This window comes from Rhinoraja longicauda, chromosome 17 (assembly GCF_053455715.1).
Source record: "Rhinoraja longicauda isolate Sanriku21f chromosome 17, sRhiLon1.1, whole genome shotgun sequence".
In the NCBI taxonomy this organism is placed as follows: Eukaryota; Metazoa; Chordata; class Chondrichthyes; order Rajiformes; family Arhynchobatidae; genus Rhinoraja; species Rhinoraja longicauda.
Genome location: NC_135969.1, coordinates 40,127,223 through 40,150,712, shown reverse-complemented (window position 1 = coordinate 40,150,712; position 23,490 = coordinate 40,127,223). Strand labels below are relative to the sequence as shown.

The following is a 23,490-nucleotide window of genomic DNA, read 5'->3' as shown; positions in this document are numbered from 1 at the left end:
AGCATAGTGACACTTTAATAAAACATTGGCCATGATCCAAAAGTTGTTGATCCTCCCTCTCAGGAGAATCATAATTAACTTCTCTCAACACTCACTGTAAGCACCATGTACTTCCAGTGATGTCCGCTCTGTGACAAACAGTGATGTTAGGTTTGCAATGTCGAATCCACGATTTACATCATAATGATTACAAAACGGATGTATTTATCACAGCTTAATAGCCAAGCAAATTCCTGCCAGTCAACAGTGTTCCACATACATTAATGCAGGCAGATTTACCACCCAAAGGTTAAAAAAAAAGTACAGTAAATTTGACATTACTTAACCATATGCTTTCCAGCAACTTTTGAGGAAATGTGTAAGAAGGAACTGCAGGTGCTAGTGTAAACCCGAAGATAGACACAAAAATCTGGAGTAACCCAGCGGGACAGACAGCATCTCTAGAGAAAGGGAATAGATGACGTTTCGGGTCGAGACCCATCTTCACACCCATCTTCTGAAGAAGGGTCTCGACCTGAAATGTCACCCATTCCTTCTCTCCAGAGATGCTTCCTGACCCGCTGAGTAACTCGAAGGTAGACACAAAATGCTGGAGTAACTCAAGACTTGATCAATCTGAAGAAGGGTCTCGACCCGAAACTTCACCCATTCCTTCTCTCCAGAGATGCTGCCTGAGTTACTGCAGCATTTTGTGTCTACCTTCGATTTTAACCAGCATCTGCAGTTTTTATCCTGCTTTTTGTGTCTAACCTTTGGGGAAACTTCCAAAAACAACACATAATAACGTTTGAAAATATATTTGTTCTTAATTTCATGTTATCTATCAATCAAATATCTTCAAAGTTAGCAGCCTCAAAACAAACAATTTATCATTTTTCTTATGCAACTTGATGTTTTCTCCAATAAAATTGGTCATTTAAATTAAAATATTAGATGCATTTAAACCTGTACGTTAAACAACCATTGAGGAAAATGCACAAAAGGCTTCCATTTGAAGAATTATGTGGAGTTCACCAAATATTATCTCGATGATTTATGACAGGAAAATAATACTGTTCATTCTAACCCAACTTAAAAACAACTAAAACGTCACCATAAAACAAAATACTTTCTACATTCAAGAATTGCAATAGTCTTTCAACACTCCAGTAATGAAAAATCGTAAAAATTGCAACTATTTGTTATATGTTCATGTTATAGGAGCAGAATTAGGCCATTCGGCCTATCAAGTCTACTTCGCCATTCAATCATGGCTGATCTATCTCTCCTCCTATCCCTGCTCTCCTGCCTTCTCCCCATAACACCTGACGCCCATACTAATCAGGAATCTATCTATCTATCTCTGCGTTAAAAATATCCATTGACGACCTCCACATCCTTCTGTGGCAAAGAATTCCACTGTTTCACCACCCCCTGACTAAAGATATGATTGTTCTTAAGTACCAACTACGGTTTTCACTTACAAATCTCCTTAAACCATATTATGCAAGTGTGATTTTCATTCCAAAAAAAAATCAGACAATTAAAATGTCTTCCATTACCTGCCTAATTTTTCATTACCTTGCATGATCAAAAGGCGATCATTACTGTGTAGGATGAAACTGCAGATGCTGGTTTAAACCCAAGATATACACTGAAAGCTGGGAAAAAAAAACCAGGTGACGTTTCGGGTCGGCTCTGAAGAAGGGTCTCGACCCGAAACGTCACCTATTCCTTTTCTCCAGTGATCCTGCCTGACAATAGACAATAGGTGCAGAAGTAGGCCATTCGGCCTTTCGAGCTAGCACCACCATTCAATATGATCGTGGCTGATCATCCACAATCAGTACCCCGTTCCTGCCCTCTCCCCGTACCCCCTGACTCCGCTATCCTTAAGAGCTCTATCTAGCTCTCTCTTGAATGTATTCAGAGAATTGGCCTCCACTGCCTTCTGAGGCAGAGAATTCCACAGATTCACAACTCTCTGACTGAAAAAGTTTTTCCTCATCTCCGTGAGTTGGAATATCAGATTGAACCATACCTCAATTGAAAATTAAGCTTTGAGAAATTCATGGGCTGGCTCTATCTAGCTCAGCTCTGACCCGCTGAGTTACTCCAGCATTTTGCGTCTAGGCGGTTATTACCGTTTTATACCACTAGTTCTCTCTCCTGCGGTTTGTAGGAGAGATATCTATGCTGCCGTAATAATTCGCAATGGAGGTTTAAAACTTACCTGAGTTGCCACAAACATCAGTGACCTCCCTTGCTACTTTGTTCTTCAGTGCACTTTGTTTGTATATGATATGAGGCTTCTTGTGCTCTTCGTCGTGCTCTTCGCCGTCCGGCGGGACAAGAGGTTCGACAAAGTACTCCCCGTCATGGGACTTGAAGGTGCCAAGCTACAAAGAAACATCATCAGGAAAATATTTAATAACTCTGGTCAATCGGCTGTGGCACTGCTTTGCAGCGGGCCTAATGGTATGCAGTGTAACGAGGACGGAAATGTTAAACCATGAATTAATCTCCTGGAAAAAAAAAACATTAAGCTGCAAGCCTTCAGGACACAAGAGGGACACTTTCTGTTAAACCCAAGTATTTAATTAGTTTCCAGGCTCTGGATCAGAGGCCCGGCATGATTGGTAAAGTCACAGGGAGGTCAGAGATTTAAAAAAAAATAATGTTTGACAGAATCAGAGTGCAAATTGGAAGTGTTAGAGGGTGATAGAGACACACAGGCCGGAAACAGGGCCTTCGGCCCAACTTGCCCCATATGCCGCCCGACATGTCCCATCCACACGAGTCCCATCTGCCTGCATTTGGCCCATATCCCTCTAAACCTGTCCTGTACATGTACCTGTCATAGTACTTGCCTCAACTACCTTCTCCGGCAGGAGACCAATCGGCCCTTCGAGCCAGCACCACCATTCAATGTGATCATGGCTGATCATTCTCAATCAGTACCCCGTTCCTGCCTTCTCCCCACACCCCCTGACTCCGCTATCCTTAAGAGCTCTATCCAGCTCTCTCTTGAATGCATTCAGAGAATTGGCCTCCACTGCCTTCTGAGGCAGAGAATTCCACAGATTCACAACTCTCTGACTGAAAATGTTTTTCCTCATCTCAGTTCTAAATGGCCTACCCCTTATTCTTAAACTGTGGCCCCTTGTTCTGGACTCCCCCAACATTGGGAACATGTTTCCTGCCTCTAACGTGTCCAACCCCTTAATAATCTTATACGTTTCGATAAGATCCCCTCTCATCCTTCTAAACTTGACTTGAGGGCCTGAGCTACATAGGGAGTGGTTGGGCAGGCTAGGACTTTATTCCTTGGACCACAGGAGGTTGTGGTATGATCTTATAGAGGTGTATAAAATCATGAGCGGAATAGATAGGGTAAATGCACAGTCTTTTTCCCCATGTAGAGGGTGATGTTTTTTTTGGAATGAACTGCCAGAGGAGGAAGTTGAGCTAAGTACTCCAACAATATTTAAAAGACATTTGGACAGGTACACTGATAGGATAGGTTTAAGAGGGATATGGACCGAATGCGGGCAGGTTGGACAAGTGTACTTGGGGCATTGTGGTCGTCATGGATGAGTTGAGCTGAAGGGCCTGTTTCGTGCTGTGCTACTCTATATGTTGGCCTGCCAATGGAATGTTGGCCTTCGTAACAAGAGGAGTTGAGTATAGGAGCAAGGAGGTCCTTCTACAGTTGTACCGGGCCCTGGTGAGACCGCACCTGGAGTACTGTGTGCAGTTTTGGTCTCCAAATTTGAGGAAGGATATTCTTGCTATGGAGGGCGTGCAGCGTAGGTTCACTAGATTAATTCCCGGAATGGCGGGACTGTCGTATGTTGAAAGGCTGGAGCGATTGGGCTTGTATACACTGGAATTTAGAAGGATGAGGGGGGATCTTATTGAAACATATAAGATAATTAGGGGATTGGACACATTAGAGGCAGATAACATGTTCCCAATGTTGGGGGAGTCCAGAACAAGGGGCCACAGTTTGAGAATAAGGGGTAGGCCATTTAGAACGGAGATGAGGAAGAACTTTTTCAGTCAGAGGGTGGTGAAGGTGTGGAATTCTCTGCCTCAGAAGGCAGTGGAGGCCAGTTCGTTGGATGCTTTCAAGAGAGAGCTGGATAGAGCTCTTAAGGATAGCGGAGTGAGGGGGTATGGGGAGAAGGCAGGAACGGGGTACTGATTGATAGTGATCAGCCATGATCGCATTGAATGGCGGTGCTGGCTCGAAGGGCTGAATGGCCTACTCCTGCACCTATTGTCTATTGTCTATTGACTGTTTAGTTTAGTTTAGAGATACGGCGCGGAAACAGGCCCACTGAGTCCACACCGACCAGCGATCCCTGCACATTAACACTACACTACCCTGCACACACTAGGGACAATTTACACCTAAACCAAGTATATAAATACAAGCCAATTAACCTATAAACCTGCACATCTTTGGGGTGTGGGAGGAAAGCGAAGATCTCGGAGAAAACCCACGCAGGTGACGGGGAGAACGTACAAACTCCGTGCAGACAAGCACCCGTGGTCGGGATCGAACCGGGGTCTCCGGCGCTGCAAGCGCTGTAAGGCAGCAACTCTACCGCTGCGCCACCATGACGCCCACGCGGTTGATACCTTAGCAAAGTGACTTAATAGATACCGTCTTTTAACTACAATTGGATGCGACACTACCACTAACCCCACGGTACATTCAGTTTGTCAGGTGCTGCTTCCAGATCACTCAAGCTTAGTTTGTGAAAATATAGGCCTCTATTTCTCCATTTCTTCTCCATTTCTCCTGTCAGTCACGTTTAACCGCATCAATCAATCAATCAATCAATCAATCAATCAATCAATCAATCAATCAATCAATCAATCAATCAATCAATCAATCAATCAATCAATCAATCAATCAATCAATCAATCAATCAATCAATCAATCAATCAATCAATCAATCAATCAATCAATCAATCAATCAATCAATCAATCAATCAATCAATCAATCAATCAATCAATCAATCAATCAATCAATCAATCAATCAATCAATCAATCAATCAATCAATCAATCAATCAATCAATCAATCAATCAATCAATCAATCAATCAATAAATCAATCAATAAATCAATCAATCAATAAATCAATCAATCAATAAATCAATCAATCAATAAATCAATCAATAAATAAATAAATATTCGGAGGGTCCTGACTCAAAACATCACCCATTCTTTTACTCCAGAGATGCTGTCAGACCCGCTGAGTTACTCCAGCACTTTGTGTCCACATTTGGATCAAAGGTGCGTTGAAGCGTGGAAACAAGTGTTTCTGGTGGAACTCAAACTGGTCCTTGGTGGCTCGGTCATTGGTAATGAGCATTGCTAGATAGCCCCGCAATGCGTGAGTAGTGGATGAGAAAGGGGGATAATATAGAACCAGTCTGATTGATGGACGTTATGGACTCAGTGGGCCGAAGGGCCTGTTTCCGCGCTGTATCTCTAAAATCCAAAGTGCAATCTAACTATCCAATCTCCAACCAACTATCCAATCATGCTAAGCAATCTCCCCTCAACCTCTGCCATTCCAGAGAAAACAATCCAAGTATGGCCAACTTTTTCTTATAACTAATATCCTCTAATCCAGGGTATCACAAAATGCTGGAGTAACTCAGCAGGTCCGGCAGCATCCAGGAGAGAGGGAATGGGTGCCGTTTCGGGTCGAGAACCTTCTTCAGACTGATGAATCCAGGCATTATTGTGGTCTACCTCTTCTGCATGTTGCATCCCCATCCCGGGGATTAACGTCGTGAACCTACGCTGCACTGCCTCAATAGCAAGGATGTCCTTCCTCAAATTATTGGTCTCCTAATTTGATGAAGGACATCCTTGCTATTGAGGCAGTGCAGCGTGGGCTCACCAGGTTAATCCCCGGATTGGCGGGATTGTCATATGAGGAAAGATTGGAAAGACTGGGCTTGTATTCACTGGAGTTTAGAAGGATGAGAGGGGATCTTATAGAGAAGTATAAAATTATTAACGGACTGGACAGGCTAGATGCAGGAAAAATGTTCCCAATGTTGGGGGAGTCCAGAACCAGGAGCCACAGTCTAAGAATAAAGGGGAGGCCATTTAAAACTGAGGTGAGAAGATCCTCGCCTCACACAGGAAGAAGATTACAATGCAGGAGCTTCCATTTTCCATCCTGTTCTTCACTGACCCCAGTTCCCCAAAGAACCAAAATTTAGTTCTGGTTCACTTTCAATAGACAATAGGTGCAGGAGTCGGCCATTGGACCCTTCGAGCCAGCACCACCATTCAATGTGATCATGGCTGATCATTCTCAATCAGTACCCCGTTCCTGCCTTCTCCCCATACCCCCTGACTCCGCTATCCTTAAGAGCTCCATCTAGCTCTCCCTTGAATGCATTCAGAGAATTGGCCTCCACTGCCTTCTGAGGCAGAGAATTCCACAGATTTACAACTCTCTGACTGATAACGTTTTTCCTCATCTCCGTTCTAAATGGCCTACCCCTTATTCTTAAACTGTGGCCACTAGTTCTGGATGACTCAACTTCCAAAGCACATGGAGTATAGGACTTCAAAGAGACAAGAACTTTCAAGATATCAAGATTTCAAGATTGCAAGATCAATTTATTGTCACGTGTCCCAATTAAGGTACAGTGGAATTTGAGTTACCATACAGCCACACTAAGTGAAAAGCAACAAGACACACAGACACATAATGTAAAATTTAACATAAACATCCACCACAGTGGATTCCACATTCCTCACTGTGATGGAAGGTAATAAAGTTCAATGATCTTCCTCTTTGTTCACCCGCGGTCGGGGCTGTTGAACCGTCCGCAGTTGCCGCTGCCGACTGTCCGAAGCCCTCACGTCCACCAGAGATGAGAAATCCCCATCATCCCCATCTTCAATGTAGCTTAGTTTAGAGATGCAGCACGCAAACAAGCCCTTCGGCTTACCAAGTCCCGTCCAACTAGGTCATACACGAGTGTTTTATCCTACGCAACAGGGACAATTTACCGGAGCCAATTAACTTGCAAAACTGCACGTCTTTGGAGTGTGGTTGGAAACCAGAGCACCTGGAAAAAACCCAAGCGAGAGCCAGATGGAACCGGGTCTCTGGTGCTGTGAGGCAGCAACTCTACCGCTGAGCCCATTGGGGGCTCATTATTTAACAATTTGTAAATTCTCCCACGAGGGGAATCAAACTCTGTGAATCTATTGGCCTAAGCTACCCAAGAATTTTTAAATGTTTTAATAAAGGTGACTTTTCATTTTTCATTTCTGCGTTCGTTCATTTTTCTAAACTCAAATGAATACAGACCAAACATGTTGAAGTCATATGTTAACTACTTCATACTAGCAATCAACCTTTGTAAATATACTCTGGTTGCAAAGCTGCCTCTCCTGGACCAAGACGTTTAGAGATACAGCGCGGAAACAGGCCCTTCGGCCCATCAAGTCCGCGCTGACCAGCGACCACCCAGTACACTATCTCTCACACTCGGGACAACTTACAATTTTTACTGAAGTCAATGAACCTGCAATGAACCTGTAAATCTTTGGAGTGCGGGAGGAATTGGGAGCAACTGCACAAAACCCACAGCGAGAACGTACAAACTCTGACGGTCTCCAATAAGGTAGATGGTAGCTCAGGACCGCTCTGGAGTTGTTAATAGGATGGTTCAGTTGACTGAAAACAGCTGGGATGAACCTGCTCCTGAATCTGGAGGTGTGCGTTTTCACATTTCAGTACCTCAGGCCTGATGGGAGAGGTAGGGCGACCGGGGTGAGACTTGTCCTTGATTATGCTGGTGGATTGTGAATCATAACCCGCAGCAGATATGTATTCCATCACAACTTCGAACGTCAAAGCACGGCAAACTCTCCATGATTGCAATCGGTGCAGGAGACCAACACTGGTTCCGTGCAGAGAGCCAAAGAGAAGGCCGAGACCAGAACTGAACGTAACTCAAGATTATGTGACCTCCTGGTGAAGGTGAAGCATGTGTGCTCAACACCAACATCAGCAAGCAATAGGTAGAATCAAACAATACAACAATCAATCAATTTGATTGATCGATCAATCCAACAATCAATTTTGTGGGCGGCACGGCGGTAGAGTTGCTGCCTTACAGCGCCAGAGACCTGAGTTTGATCCTGACTACGGGCACTGTCTGTACGGAGTTTGTATGTTCTCCTGCGTGGGTTTTCTCCAGGTGCTCCGGTTTCCTCCCACACTCCAAAGACGTGCAGGTTTGTAGGTTAAATGGCTTTGGTAAAATTGTAAATTGTCCCTAGTGTGTGTAGGATAGCGTTAGTGTGCGGGATCGCTAGTCAGCATGGACTCGGTGGGCCGAAGGGCCTGTTTCCACACTGTATCACTAAACCAAATTTTTTTTTAAAACCCTATCGATCATATTAAAACACTGCAGCCCTACCATGTCTAAGTGTGATGAAGGTGGACAATTTAATAGGAAATGGGAGAAGGTTTAATGATGAATGATCCTAACAATCCCACAATCGAACAATCAGATTGAAGCTGGGCAGCCCTGCCACGTCTAGATGGACAATTGAACAGTAAATGGGAGAAGGTTGAACGATGGATGATCCTTCTTTGCTTCTTTGAGTGATCCCCAGCTACAGAAACCAGTCGTCAATCAATTTGGTTCATTCCATGTGTTACGCAGCTGACAGCAAAGACCAGGCACGGTGGCGCAGTGGTAGAGCAGCTACCTTACAGCACCAGAGACCCAGGTTCCACCCTGACTACAGGTGCTGACTCTACGCAGTTTGTACCTTCTCTCCGTGACCCGCGCGGGTTTTCTCCGGATGCTCCGGTTTCCTCCCACATTCCAAAGACGTACTTACAGGTTTGTAGGTTAATCGGCTTCGGTAAAGATTGTAAATTGTCCCTAGTGGGAGAGTCCCAGTGTACAGGGGATTGCTGGTCGGTGCGGACTTGGTGGACAGTTGGGCCTGTTTCCGTGCTGTGTCTCGAAACTAAACTAAAGCCATGGGATTAAACAACACCCAGGCTCCGGTGCAGAAGCTGGGTGCTCTAGAACAAGCCCTCTTGAGGTTCATTATTGTTCCATGTACTGAGGTACAGTGGAAGGCTTTGCTTCGCATGCTATCCTGGCAACTGACCCATCACATCATCATCTAAAGAGCGTTCCTGAGCTACGCTCTGCCTCATTGGAGACCCCCTGACTAGCTTCAATCGGACTTAATCTTTCACTAAACATTATCCCCTTTATCCCTTATCTGTACACTGAGGACGGCTCGATTGTAATCATGTATAGTCTTTCCACTGACTGGATAACAGGCAGCACAAGCTTTTCACTGTAACCCGGCTCATGTGGCAATAAACTAAACTATCTAAATAAATCATATATACACACATAGATACAACCGGTTCAAACACAAGTACAAGTATAGGGCGGTCACGGTGGCGCAGCGGTAGAGTTGCTGCCTTACAGCGAATGCAGCGCCGGAGACCCGGGTTCGATCCTGACTACGGGCGCCGTCTGTGCGGAGTTTGTACGTTCACCCCGTGACCTGCGTGGGTTTTCCCCCGAGATCTTCGGTTTCCTCCCACACTCCAAAGACGTGCAGGTTTGTAGGTTAATTGGCTTGGTAAATGTAAAAATTGTCCCTAGTGAGTGTAGGATAGTGTTAATGTGTGGGGATCGCTGGTCGGCGCGGACCCGGTAGGCCGAAAGGGCCTGTTTCCGTGCTGTATCTCTAAACTAAACTAAATAGATGGGACAAAGTGGAGGATGCAGAATGCAGAATATAGTTCTCATCATTGTAGGGCATCAGTTCGATAGAGAAAGCCAGATGTCCTTGGTGTTTCAGTACAGCTACGTCACCATCATCTACTTGAATATGTGAATAATTGTGCTGCATGTGGCCCATCCTCAAAACGTAGGACAAAGCCAATCCAACGGCACGGTGGCACAGCGGTAGAGTTGCCGCCTTACAGCGCCAGAGACCCGAGTTCGATCCTGACTACGGGTGATGTCTGTATGGGATTTGTACGTTCTCCCTGTGACATGCGTGGGTTTTCTCCGGGTGCTCCGGTTTCCTCCCACACTCCAAAGACGTAAAGATTGGTATTGGTAAAATTGTGAGAATATACCTGGGCTAGTATGTGGGCTAAAGTTTGTGTGCGGGGATCGCTGGTCGGCGCAGAACTGGTGGGCCGAAGGGCCTGTTTCTGCGCTGCTTCTCTAAACCAAATGAATGACTATTGCATTAGTTCGCTCTCACTCATCAACAAAGTCATGGGAGATGTGGTCAACAGTGCTATCAAGCAACGCACTCAAGCCAACAACAACCCACACACCAAGGAACAGTTTGTGGTCCACCAAGAACACTTGGTCCCATTACAATTTAAAACACAAAGTTCATGTGCTATAACACCAGGATACCAAAGAAAACCAAGAACTAAGAAAACCAAAGTACTATCTAACTTGGGTTGCCAACTATCTCACTCCCAAATAAGGGACAAAAGGTGACGTCACCGCCCCGTGCCCCACGTGACCTCACCCAGCCAGCGGCCACATGCTCCCGCTCCAACAATGGCAGCCGCCCAGACCGGGAGGCGGGTTCCAACGCAACCTCCGTTAGGCGGTGCCCGGGCCTCTGGGCCTACACTGTCCGGGCCTACATTGTCCGGGCCTGTAGTGGCCCCGGGCCTACAGTGTCCGAGCCTACAGCGCCCCCCAGGCTTAATACAGGACAAGGGCGGTCCCGTACGGGGCAAACCGTATAAGATTATTAAGGGGTTGGACACATTAGAGGCAGGGAACATGTTCCCAATGTTGGGGGAGTCCAGCACAAGGGGCCACAGTTTAAGAATAAGGGGTAGGCCATTTAGAACGGAGATGAGGAAAAACTTTTTCAGTCAGAGAGTTGTGAATCTGTGGAATTCTCTGCCTCAGAGGGCAGTGGAGGCCAATTCTCTGAATGCATTCAAGAGAGAGCTAGATAGAGCTCTTAAGGATAGCGGAGTCAGGGGGTATGGGGAGAAGGCAGGAACGGGGTACTGATTGAGAATGATCAGCCATGATCACATTGAATGGCGGTGCTGGCTCGAAGGGCCAAATAGCCTCCACCTGCACCTATTGTCTATTTTCTATAAACCAATTTAGCACAATATACGGGATGTCCCGGCTAATACGGGACAGTTGGCAACCCTATATCTAACTGAATATACCAACTTATGCAAAAGACAATAACTAACTCCATATGCAATAAACAGTTACCTACATGTTAACAAGCTACCTTTTTTTAAAACCTGATCATGTAGATGCCAGTATATCATTGGATTGATCAAGTGTGCACCTCCCTTTACTGGTGTCTGGTTGAGTTAGGCCCATGACACCTCGGGAAGACTCAACAGTTTGTTCTGGCGTACTGGAACTAACACCCTCTATACCTGCTCTCACCACCAACGCATAAAAACATAAACAATAGGTGCAGGAGTAGGCCATTCAGCCCTTCGAGCCAGCACCACCATTCAATGTGATCATGGCTGATCATCCAAAATCAGTACCCCGTTCCTGCTTTCTCCCCATACCCCTTAATTCCATTAGACCGAAGGACTAAATCTAACTCTCTCTTGAATCCATCAAGAGATGCATGCTGCCAGTACCTACTAAATAAAGGAAACTGCAGCCAATTAACTCATTCTAACAAATGCTGACACCTGCATCCTACTTCCCCTTGTCCTCGCCAATCATTAAGCTCGTAACACCACAAATATCAACCTTGTATAAAACCAGGATACACTTACACAGACTACACTGACAAAGAAATACACAAACTGCATGTTAAACATTGTCACACTATTAGCACAGCTTTGATCGGAACATTGATTGAAAGACACAGCATGGAAACATGAGTCCACTGAATCCACACTGACCATTGATTACCCATTCACACTAAAGATAGACACTAAAAGCTGGAGTAACTCAGTAGGACAGGCAGCATCTCTGGAGAGAAGGAATGGGTGATGCTTCGGGTCGAGACCCTTCTTCAGACACTAGTTCTATGTTATCCCACTTTCTCATCCACTCCCTACACACGAGGCATAAGGTGCCGAGGCCGATTGAGCTCCAAGTATCTCACCGGAGAGCCTGTCCACCACCTGCCCACTCGCCCTCCACCAAATCTGTCCCCACACACACTTACCACCCCAACCCTTTCCCTGCTGCAACTTTCCTTCCACAACACAGAGTCATAGAGTTTAGTTTAGTTTGGAGATACAGCGTGGAAACAGACCCTTCTGCCCATCGAGTCCACGCCGACCAGCGATCATCTGTATGCCAGTTCTATCCTGCACTCTAAGGACAACTTACAGAAGCCAATTAGCCCACAAACCCGCACGCCTTTGAAATGTGGGTGGAAACCGGAGGAAAACCCTGGACAAAGTGCCAGTTTGATAAGAACGATTATAAATTACTCTTCTTAAAATGTCATTGCATCCACGAATCTCATTCTCAGATATGTTCCGATACTGGAAAACTCAAAAACTACGAGTGAGAGAGAAAGAAGTGAGAGGGAGAGAGAAAGTGAGAGGAGGAAAGTGAAAACAGGAACGCGAGAAAGCAAAAATGGGAGATGAGAGAGAGCGAGAGGGAGAGGGGGAGAGAGAGAGAGAGAGAGAGAGAGAGAGAGAGAGAGAGAGAGAGAGAGAGAGCAAATGGTGTAAGAATGATCGCAAGAGAGTGGGAAATGGGGGAGAGAGACGGGGAGGGAGAGAGCAAATGGGGGAAGGTGAGGAAATGGGCAGACGGGGGAGAGAGAGAGAGAGAGAGAGAGAGAGAGAGAGAGAGAGAGAGAGAGAGAGAGAGAGAGAGAGAGAGAGAGAGAGAGAGAGAGAGAGAGAGAGAGAGAGAGAGAGAGAGAGGGTGAATGGGGTAGAATGAGAGAATGGGGAGAGAGAGGACGAATGGGGAGAGAGGGTGAATGGAGAGAGAGTGAATTGGGGAGAGGAAAGGAGTTCCCAAGTTCCCAAGTTATGGGAGTAGAATGAGGCCATTCGGCCCATCGAGTCCACTCTACCATTCAATCGTGGCTGATCTCTGCCTCCTAATCCCATTTTCTTGCCTTCTCCCCATGACCCTTGACACCCGTTCTAATCAAGAATTTGTCTATCTCTGCCTTAAAAATATCCACTGACTTGGCCTCCACAGCCCTCTGTGGCGATGAGTTCCACAGATTAATTACCCTCTGACTAAAGAAGTTCCTCCTCACCTCCTTCCTAAAAGAGCGCCCTTTAATTCTGAGGCTGTGACCTCTGGTCCTGGACTCTCCCACCAGTGGAAACATCCTCTCCACATCCACTTCCCCCTGTGCCTCTCATTCCGGAGGGAGAGAGAGTGGGGGGAGCACAAAAGGGGGGAGAGGGCGACACGACTGGGGGGTGAGTAAATGGGGTGAGGGGAAGGTAGGACGTGACCCTGGGGGAAGTGAAGAGTGTGGCACAATGAGAGTGGACAGGAAGAGAGGGTGGGAGTGGGGGGTGGGGGAGGAATAAGGAACAAGAAGTCCCTCAAGCTTTCTACAGCCCTCCTGCACCTTCCCATCTTCCTGCTCAGTTGACACCTGATGCCACCAATCTCAGCCTCACTTTCCATCGCGGACAGATCAGCTCAGTGTAGCACCGAGGTGCAGTGAAAAACGTTTTGTTGTGTTCTGTCCAGCCAGCGCGGAAAGATGATACATGATTACAATCGATCCATTTATAGTGTATAAGGGAACAACGTTCAATGCAAGGTAAAGGCAGCAAAGCCCGATCAAGGATAGTCTCAGGTAGTATGAGAAAACAACTGCAGATCGAAGGTACAAATCGAAGGTATTTATTCACAAAATGCTGGACTAACTCAGCAGGTCAGGCAGCATCTCGGGAGAGAAGGAATGGGTGACGTTTCGGGTCGGGACCCTTCTTCAGACTGATGTCAGGGGGGCGGGACAAAGGAAGGATATAGGTGGAGACAGGAAGATAGAGGGAGATCTGGGAAGGGGGAGGGGAAGTGAGGGACAGAGGGACTATCTAAAGTTGGAGAAAGTCAATGTTCATACCACTGGGCTGCAAGCTGCCCAGGCGAAATATGAGGTGCTGTTCCTCCAATTTTCGGTGGGCCTCACTATGGCACTGGAGGAGGCCCATGACAGAAAGGTCAGACTGGGAATGGGAGGGGGAGTTGAAGTGCTCGGCCACCGGGAGATCAGATTGGTGAACGCGGACCGAGCTCAGGTGTTGAGCGAAACGATCGCCGAGCCTGCGCTTGGTTTCGCCGATGTAAATAAGTTGATATCTGGAGCAGCGGATGCAATAGATGAGGTTGGAGGAGGTGCAGGTGAACCTCTGTCTCACCTGGAAAGACTGTTTGGGTCCTTGGATGGAGTTGAGGGGGGAGTCTTAGGATCACCAAAGAGGTAGATAGTAGTTCAGCACTGCTCATTGGCTGTGTTAGGATGATTCAGTTGCCTAATAACATCGGGCAGATGCACAGAGTCTTCTGTCCAGAGTTGGGGAATCAAGGACCAGAGGACATAGGTTCAAGGTGAAGGGGAAAAGATTTAAAGGAAAACGAGGGGTAACTTTTTCACACAGAGGGTGGTGGGTGTATGGAACGAGCTGCCAGAGGAGGTAGTTGAGGCTGGGACTATCCCATCGTTTAAGAAACTGTTGGACAGGTACATGGATAGGACAGGTTTGGAGGGATATGGACCAAGCGCAGGCAAATGGGACTAGGGTAGCTGGGACATTGTTGGCCGGTGCGGGCGAGTTGGGCCAAAGGGCCTGTTTCCACACTGTATCACTATCTATGACTCTATAACAGCCGGGAAGAAACTGTCCCTGAATCTGCTGGTGGACAAGCATCCATTGTAAACTCCAATTGGGACCAATCTCACAATCATTTGGTTTCCAAGGCAGACACATCCTTCATTTGGAAAGGAGATTCAAGCTCTACCCATGATCATTGGATGCTCCCAAGTTATTTAAATCCACGTTGTAAATAAAAAAGTCACTTTAGCACGGCAACACATATAAAGTCATAGAGTGAAGCTGTGTGGAAACAGGCCCTTCGGCTCAACTTGCCCACAGCGGCCAACATGTCCCAGCTACACTAATCCCACCTGCAGATACACACAAATAGGTGGAGTAACTCAGAGAGCCAGACAGCATCTCTGGAGAAAAAGGTTGGGACTCTTCTTCAGACTCGTTTTGGGTCAAGACTGTTCTTCAGAAGAAGGGTCTGAGGAAGGGTCTCGACCCGAAACGTCACCCATTCTTTGTCTCCAGAGATGCTGTCTGACCCTCTGAGTCATTCCAGCTTTGTGTGTCTATCTTTAGTTTAAACCAGCATCTACAGTTCCTTCTTACACACTTGTCCCACCTGCCTGCGTTTAGCCCATATCCCCCTAAACAGGTTTGTAGGTTAATTGGCTGGGCAAATGTAAAAATTGTCCCTAGTGGGTGTAGGATAATGTTAATGTGCAGGGATCGCTGGGCGTCGCGGACCCCGGTGGGCCGAAGGGCCTGTTTCTGCGCTGTATCTCTAAATCTAAATCTAAACCTGTCCTATCCATGTGTTTGCCGAAATGTTTCTTAAAAGTTGCGATCGCACCTGCCTCAACTACCTCTTCTAGAGCCGCACAGTGGCACAGCGGTAGTGTTGCTGCCTTACAACACCAGAGACCCTTCGTCAGACTCGAGTTCGATCCTGACTACGGGTGCTGTCTGTACGGAGTTTGTACGTTCTCCCTGTGACCGTGCGGGTTTTCTCCGGATTCCTCCCGCGCTCCAAAGACGTGCATGTTTGTCGGCCTTGGTAAAAATTGTAAATTGTCCCCATTGTGTAGGATAGTGTTAGTGTACAGGGATCACTGGTCGGCGCGGAATCGGTGGGCTGAAGGTCGTAAGGAATCGGAGTAGAATTAGGCCATTCGGTCCATCACGTCTACTGTGCCGTTCAATCATGGCGTTCTATCTCCCCGGGCTAAACCCCATTCTCCTGCCTTCTCCCCACAACCTCTGACACCCGTACTAATCAAGAATCTATCTATCTCTGCCTTACAAATATCTACTGATTTAACCTCTAAGGCCTGTGTAAGAAAATAACTGCAGATGCTGGTACAAATCGAAGGTATTTATTCACAAAAAGCTGGAGTAACTCAGCAGGTCAGGCAGCATCTCAGGAGAGAAGGAATGGGCGACGTATCGGGTCGAGACTCTTCTTCAGACCTCTAAGGCCTTCTTGGCAAAGAATTCCACAGATTCACCACCCTCTCACTAAAGATATTTCTCTTCATCTCCTTCCTAAAAGAACGTCCTTTAATTCTGTGGGCCTGTTTCCACGCTGTATTTCTAAACTCCACTGCTCGTTCCATACACCCACCACCTGAGAAAGTTACCCAAACGTTTCTTCCTTTTCTGGCCAGTTTTTCGTCCTTCTAACAATGTTGGCCATCTCTTCCACTCCACAGGACAGGATCAAGATGGTGGCAATGGTACAGAACATTATCGGGGCTGTTCTATCCACAAGGTGACCATGGCAGCTCCTCAGTCTCAGACCAGCACCACATATTTCGCTTGGGAAGCTTACACCCCAACGGAAGGAATATTGACTTCTCTAACTTCAAGTAACCCTTGCATTCCCTCTCTCTCCGTCCGTCCCCCACCCTAGTTCTCCCGCTAGTTTCTCTGTCCTCCTGATTAAATATTGATGCCTTGTTGTCACCTTCCCCTCAGCTAACAATGAACCATTCCACATCTCCTTATCACCGTCTGCTTTGATCTGTCATTTTCACACCTTACCCTTCCTGATCTCCAGACTCTCCTCTCTCCTAATCCTCAGTTTGAAGAAGGGTCTTGACCCGAAACGTCACCCATTCCTTCTCTCCATGGATGCTGCCCGTCCCGCTGAGTTACTCCAGCATTTTGTGTCTCTCTTCTCCGTTCCCCGGGTAGGTGACCCTTGTTGAGAGGGTGGGGTGGGAGTTGAGAAGTCTCCGGGTCTCGTTCCCATCTAGGTCTTGCTCCCCAGATGCTGCCTGACCCGCTGAGTTACTCCAGCACTCGGAATTTTCCTCCGAATTCCAGCATCTGCAGTTCCTCATACCTCCTCTCTCTCTCACTTTCTCTCTCTCTCTCTCTCTCTCCTTTTAAGGTGCACCAAGGACTCTGAGAACTTCTCTATTTGTTTGTTAACTCCTTGGAGCGCTGTGAGCCGTTGCATTCTTCACGGTAGCATGGACAAAGGACAGGGCCAGGGTTGTTTTGTGTCCATGGTTCAATTGAAAAATTGCCGGCGGACACAAAAGAAAACAGGTTTCGTGGATTGACATTTTGCTGCCTTAAGGAAAGTAGCCAGCGGAGAAAGGCTGCCCCTCCACCCCCACCTCATGCAAAACAATTGTCACGCTGGTGAACAACGATATGCTCTTGGTTCAGGTACAGTTACAATACACCGCGCGCCGCACAGAATTTAAATGACAGTGTGTAGGAAGGTAGAGACAAAATGCTGGAGTAACTCAGCGGGACAGGCAGCATCTCGGGAGAGAAGGAATGGGTGACGTTTTCGGGTCGAGACCCTTCTTCAGACTGATGTCAGGGGAGGGGGCGGGACAAAGATAGAATGTAGTCGGAGACAGGAAGACTGATGGGAGAGCTGGTAAGGGGAGGGGACGGAGAGAGAGGGAAAGCAAGGACCTATCTGAAGTTAGAGAAGTCAATGTTCATACCGCTGGGGTGTAAGTTACCCAAGGGAAATATGAGGTGCTGTTCCTCCAATTTGTGTTGGGCCTCACTCTGACAATGAAGGAGGCCCAGGACAGAAAGGTCAGATTGGGAATGGGAGGGGGAGTTGAAGTGCTGAGCCACCGGGAGATCAGGTGGGTTAAGACTGACTGAGCGGAGGTGTTCAGCGAAACGATCGCCGAGCCTGCGCTTGGTGTGTAGGAAGGAACTGCAGATGCTGATTTAAACCGAAGATACACGCAAAAATGCTGGAGTAACTCAGCGGGACAGGCGGCATCTCTGGGGAGATGGAATGGGTGACGTTTCGGGTCGAGACCCTTCTTCAGACTGATGTCAGGGGTTTGTTGGCCGCGTCATGTTCAATAATTGGAGGGGAAACAGCATTTGCCAACAGCATGGTAAGTGACATCGGTCTTGAACAGTTGGCAAGGCAAGTCGATAAGGGGACTTGCAGTATCTGTTGAAAGAATGAATGAATGGATCGACTGGGCTTATAGTCATTGGAATTCAGAAGGATGAGAGGGGATCTAATAGAAACATAAAATTCTTAAGGGATTGGACAGGCTCGATGCAGGAAAAAAGTTCCCGATGTTGAGGGAGTCCAGAACCAGGGGTCACAGTTTAAGAATAAGGGGTAGGACATTTAGGACTGAGATGAGGTAAAACTTTTTCACCCAGAGAGTTGTGAATCTGTGGAATTCTCCGCCTCAGAAGGCAGTGGATGCCAATTCACTGGATGTATTCAAGAGAGAGTTAGATATAGCTCTTAGGGCTAATGGAATCAAGGGATATGGGGAAAAAGCAGGAACGGGGTACTGATTGTGAATGATCAGCCATGATCATATTGAATGGCGGTGCTGGCTCGAAGGGCCGAATGGCCTACTCCTGCACCTATTGTCTATTGTCTATTGAAGGGCCGAATGGCCTACTCCTGCACCTATTTTCTATGTTTCTATGTTTAACGGTTCAGGTTTTATAACATGCCATCTGATCAGTGAAGGCAAGCAACATTTTGATGTGCTCCCTCTATGAGGCTAGTACAGGGGTTGAGATCTTGGTAGAAAGTTTAATGTTTTCTCAAAAGGACACAAAGGTCCTGGACTGACAGTGGGTCAGGCAGCATCCCTGGAGATATCTGGTTTAAAGAAAGGTCCCGCCTTGAAACGCCACCTATGCATGTTCTCCAGAGATGCTGCCTGGCCTGCTGAGTTACCACTCTTACTAAGTGCTGGAGTATCTCAGTGGGTCAGGCAGCATCTCTGGAGAGCATTTATTGTCACAAAATGCTGGAGTAACTCAACAGGTCAGGCAGCATCTCAGGAGAGAAGGAATGGGTGACGTTTCGGGTCGAGACCCTTCTTCAGTCTGAAGAAGGGTCTCGACCCGAAACGTCACCCATCCCTTCTCTCCTGAGATGCTGCCTGACCTGCTGAGTTACACTGGCATTTTGTGAAATAAATACCTTCAGTTTGTACCGGCATCTGCAGTTATTTTCTTACACTCTCTGGAGAGCATGGGCAGGTGATGGTTCGGGTCGAGACCCTTCCTCAGACTAGAGATCTCCGGGGATAGACACAAAATGCTGGAGTAACTCAGCGGGTCAGGCAGCATCTCTGGAGAGAAGGAATAGGTGAGACCCTTCTTCGGACTCTGCCCGTCCCGCTGAGTTACTCCAGCACTTTGTGTCCATCTTAGACAATAGACAATAGGTGCAGGAGGAGTCCATTCGGCCCTTCGAGCCAGCACCGTCATTCAATGTGATCATGGCTGATCATTCTCAATCAGTACCCCGTTCCTGCCTTCTCCCCATACCCCCTGACTCCGCTATCCTTAAGAGCTCTATCTAGCTCTCTCTTGAATGCATTCAGAGAATTAGCCTCCACTGCCTTCTGAGGCAGAGAATTCCACAGATTCACAACTCTCTGACTGAAAAAGTTTTTCCTCATCTCAGTTCTAAATGGCCTGCCCCTTATTCTTAAACTGTGGCCCCTTGTTCTGGACTCTCCCCCAACATTGGGAACATGTTTCCTGGATGTTGGATGTAAACCAGCATCTATCTGCAGGTCCTTTCTACACATGTTGCTGTGATCTCCAGAGACGCTGCCTGTCCCGCTGAGCTACTCCAGGATTCTGTGTGTGTCTAGCATCTGTAGATCCTTGTTGCTGCTAATACACCTTTCACATTTCCCCCTGCCAGTTCCCAAGCCTGGTCCTCGGGCGCCGTGCTGGAGTTCCCTGCTGGAAGCGGTGGCCTTGGGGTTGGGGTTGGGGTTGGGGTTAAGCGGCGGTGCCGTGCAGAAGCAGAGAGTTTCCAGGTCGGGGCAGTGTGTGTGTGCGTTACAGTAGCGTGCTTAGCCTTACTTACAGCAACCGCGCCCGCCACTAGCTCACATGCTGACGCTCAAACTCTGCCCCCAACCCCTCCCCGGCTTCCCCACAGACAGCTGGCCCGTTGCAATCTCCACCTGCGACTCATCTCAATGTCCCTCTTCATATTGACCCATTGAGAGCAGAGGGCAGGTTACCATGAGAGAGGGAGAGAGAGAGAGAGGGAGAGAGAGGGAGAGAGGGAGAGAGAGAGAGAGAGCACTGCCTTGTCCAAATGGTTATAAGGTTGAGAAACTGGTCAAATGTTATATAAGAAGATAACTGCAGATGCTGGTACAAATCGAAGGTATTTATTCACAAAATGCTGGAGTAACTCAGCAGGTCAGGCAGCATCTCAGGAGAGATGGAATGCATCACCCATTCCTTCTCTCCTGAGATGCTGCCTGACCTGCTGAGTTACTCCAGCATTTTGTGAATAAATACCTGGTCAAATGTTACCCTGGGTCACGACATATCTACAGTATACAATCCAGTATTTCATGGAGTCATAGAGCCGGCAAACCGGCCCTTCGGCCCACCTATGCTAGCCCAGCGGCTGATCTATCTCTCCCCATTCCCCTGCCTTCTCCCCATAACCCCTGACACCCCCGCACTGACCAGGAAACCCATCTATCTCTGCTTTAAATAAACCCACTGACTTGGCCTCCACAGCCTTCTGTGGCGAGGAATGGCACAGATTCACCACCCAAGTCCAAGTGTCTTTTTTGAACATCTTGTTTAAAGACTTTGAATTAGAAACTTTTTGTGCCACACTCTGCAACTTTGATCTACACCCACACACACACCCACACGCACACACCCCACACACAAACACACTCACACACACACACACACCCCACACACACACCCCCACGCACAAACACATACACACCCCACACACATACACACCCCACACACAAACACACTCACACACACACACACACCCACACGCACACACCCCACACACAAACACACACTCACACACACACACACCCCACACACACACCCCCACGCACACACCCCACACACATACACACCCCACATACATAAACACACACACACAAACGTGCACACACACACATTCACACCCCCCCACATACACACCCCCACACACACACACACTCACACACACACAAACACACACACAAACACACACACACACCCACACACACACACCCACACACACACCCACACCCACACACACACATCCCCCCACACACACCCACACTCACACCCCCCCACACACACACACCCACACACACACAAACACCCACACACCCACACACACACACACGCACAAACACACACACACACACACACGCTTACACACACTCACACACACACAGGTTCTCGTAGAATAAGTCACACACACACACTGTGGATGGAAAGTCCAGGATGAAATTTCAGAATGGAAAGGGTTAACAAAAGTACTTACGAGTCCGGAACAGAGGCTGATCACAGCTGTGTGCTGGGGCTGATGGTTGACGTGCCCGGTGTAGAAGCAGTGTTTGGTGTCAGTGTTGTCGGTCAGGTTAGCTGGTGCCCCGAGGTGCATAACGGTGAAGACCGGCGCGATGAACTGCGAGTCTGCGGTTAGGTTGAGGTGGAAGAATTGTCCGAATGCACTGATCCTGTAGTGGGTGGTGGCAGTCAGGGCCCACGGTGGCTCGGTGTCCCAACTACGCTTTCTCCTCCTGTAATGCATCGTGTCTGGGAAAGCCTGCCCGGAGTCGCTCACCCGAGTCGGAGTCACAGTCTCACGAACCCTCAGCTGTTCTCGCAGTTTGGCTGAAACGAGACAAAAGTTCTCGATTTTATTAAAGTTTCATTTAGTAAAAAAACACACACACCTACACACATACACACACACACACTCACACACACACCTACACACACACACACACACACACACCCCACACACACATACACACACACGCCACACACATAAACACACACTCATACACACCCACACTCACACACACACAATCACACACACTCACACCTACCCCCACACACACACCACACACACACACCCACACACACACACACATACACACACACACACTTACAAACACACACTCACACCCCCCACACACACACTCACACACCCACACACATACACACACACTCTCACACACACACTCACACATACACACATACACACACACACAAACACACACCCACTCACCCCCACACCCCCACACACACAAACTCATACACACACACCCCCCACACACACTCACAAACACAAACACACACACTCACACCCCCACTCACACCTACACACACATACACTCACACATACACACACATACACACACAAACACACACACACACCCACTCACACACACACTCACACATACATACACACACTCACACCCACACACACACACAGGACATCACCACCAACCAATGTCCCAGTGTGTGTGGGTGTGTGTGTGATCCCAGAACAAAATCCGTTTTATTCCTTGCCTTTAAACAAGAACAAAAAATAAAATCTGCAATAAAATTAGATGATGATGATTCTTTTTTGCTGCTGTTGTTGTTGTTGCAACGGACGGTAGATAGTACAGTCGGGCGTTATTACCTTGTCTTTCATACATTTGTGGTGTTCCTTCTAGACCGCAGACGGAGAGTAACGTTATCCCTACCCAAGACACAAGATGCATGATTACCGAGCTTTGAACTGAGAGCCACACACACAAGTCAAGTCCTTGGATCTGGGCACTTGGAGCCTTAATTCAATGCATCCCCTGCTGCCTAGTGCAAGGGAAGTTGGTGTTTGGCGTTCGCTGCATCCGAGATTGTTTCGAGTTAGGCAACATAATGTTTAGAGGAGGTACAGGGATGGGGTGGGGAGAAAGGGGGTGGGGGGGGTGGGGTGGGGTGGGGGGGAGAGAGAGGTTTGGACAGGCAGTGCTGGGTACTTTCTTACATTACTCCTTAGTTAGTGCTGGTGACGAGACTCGAAGAGCTGATCTCTTTAGGAAAAGGGGTGGGTGGTGGAGGGAGGGAGGGAAGGAGGGGGTTGGAGAAGGGAAGGGAGGGAGGAGAGGTCGACTGGCTCTAAGAGCCATTGACGTCTTCCCAGAGACCGCCTCTCCAACCTTTATTATGAACCAATTGTGTGCAGGACTAGGCTTGCGGGCGGAGCGCTGTTTTGGTTTAACGAACCATTATTTACCCGAGTTGCAAGCTGCCAGAAGTTGTTTTTTTCCCCTCTTCTCCTGAACGCAGCATGCACGTCCCCAGAATCAGGAGACATCTCAGTCGTGGACGCTTTGACAACCTATTTAAAACAGAGGAGGCATTTAATATAAATCCATGCAA

The 23,490-nt window shown here is 47.6% G+C and overlaps 1 protein-coding gene across 1 annotated transcript in view; it reads right to left on the bottom strand.

The window, feature by feature from the left end:
- Positions 1 to 22,868, bottom strand: part of adamts9 (ADAM metallopeptidase with thrombospondin type 1 motif, 9) — a 205,378-nt gene extending 182,510 nt beyond the window's left edge. The window contains exons 1-3 of the mRNA XM_078414557.1: positions 22,748 to 22,868; positions 21,596 to 21,948; positions 2,213 to 2,378 (exon numbers count right to left, since the gene is read on the bottom strand). Coding sequence (XP_078270683.1) covers positions 2,213 to 2,378; positions 21,596 to 21,948; positions 22,748 to 22,829 — 601 coding nt within the window. The 5' untranslated portion in view covers positions 22,830 to 22,868. The remainder of the gene's footprint in view (positions 1 to 2,212; positions 2,379 to 21,595; positions 21,949 to 22,747) is intronic.
- Between the last annotated feature and the right edge of the window lie 622 nt (positions 22,869 to 23,490).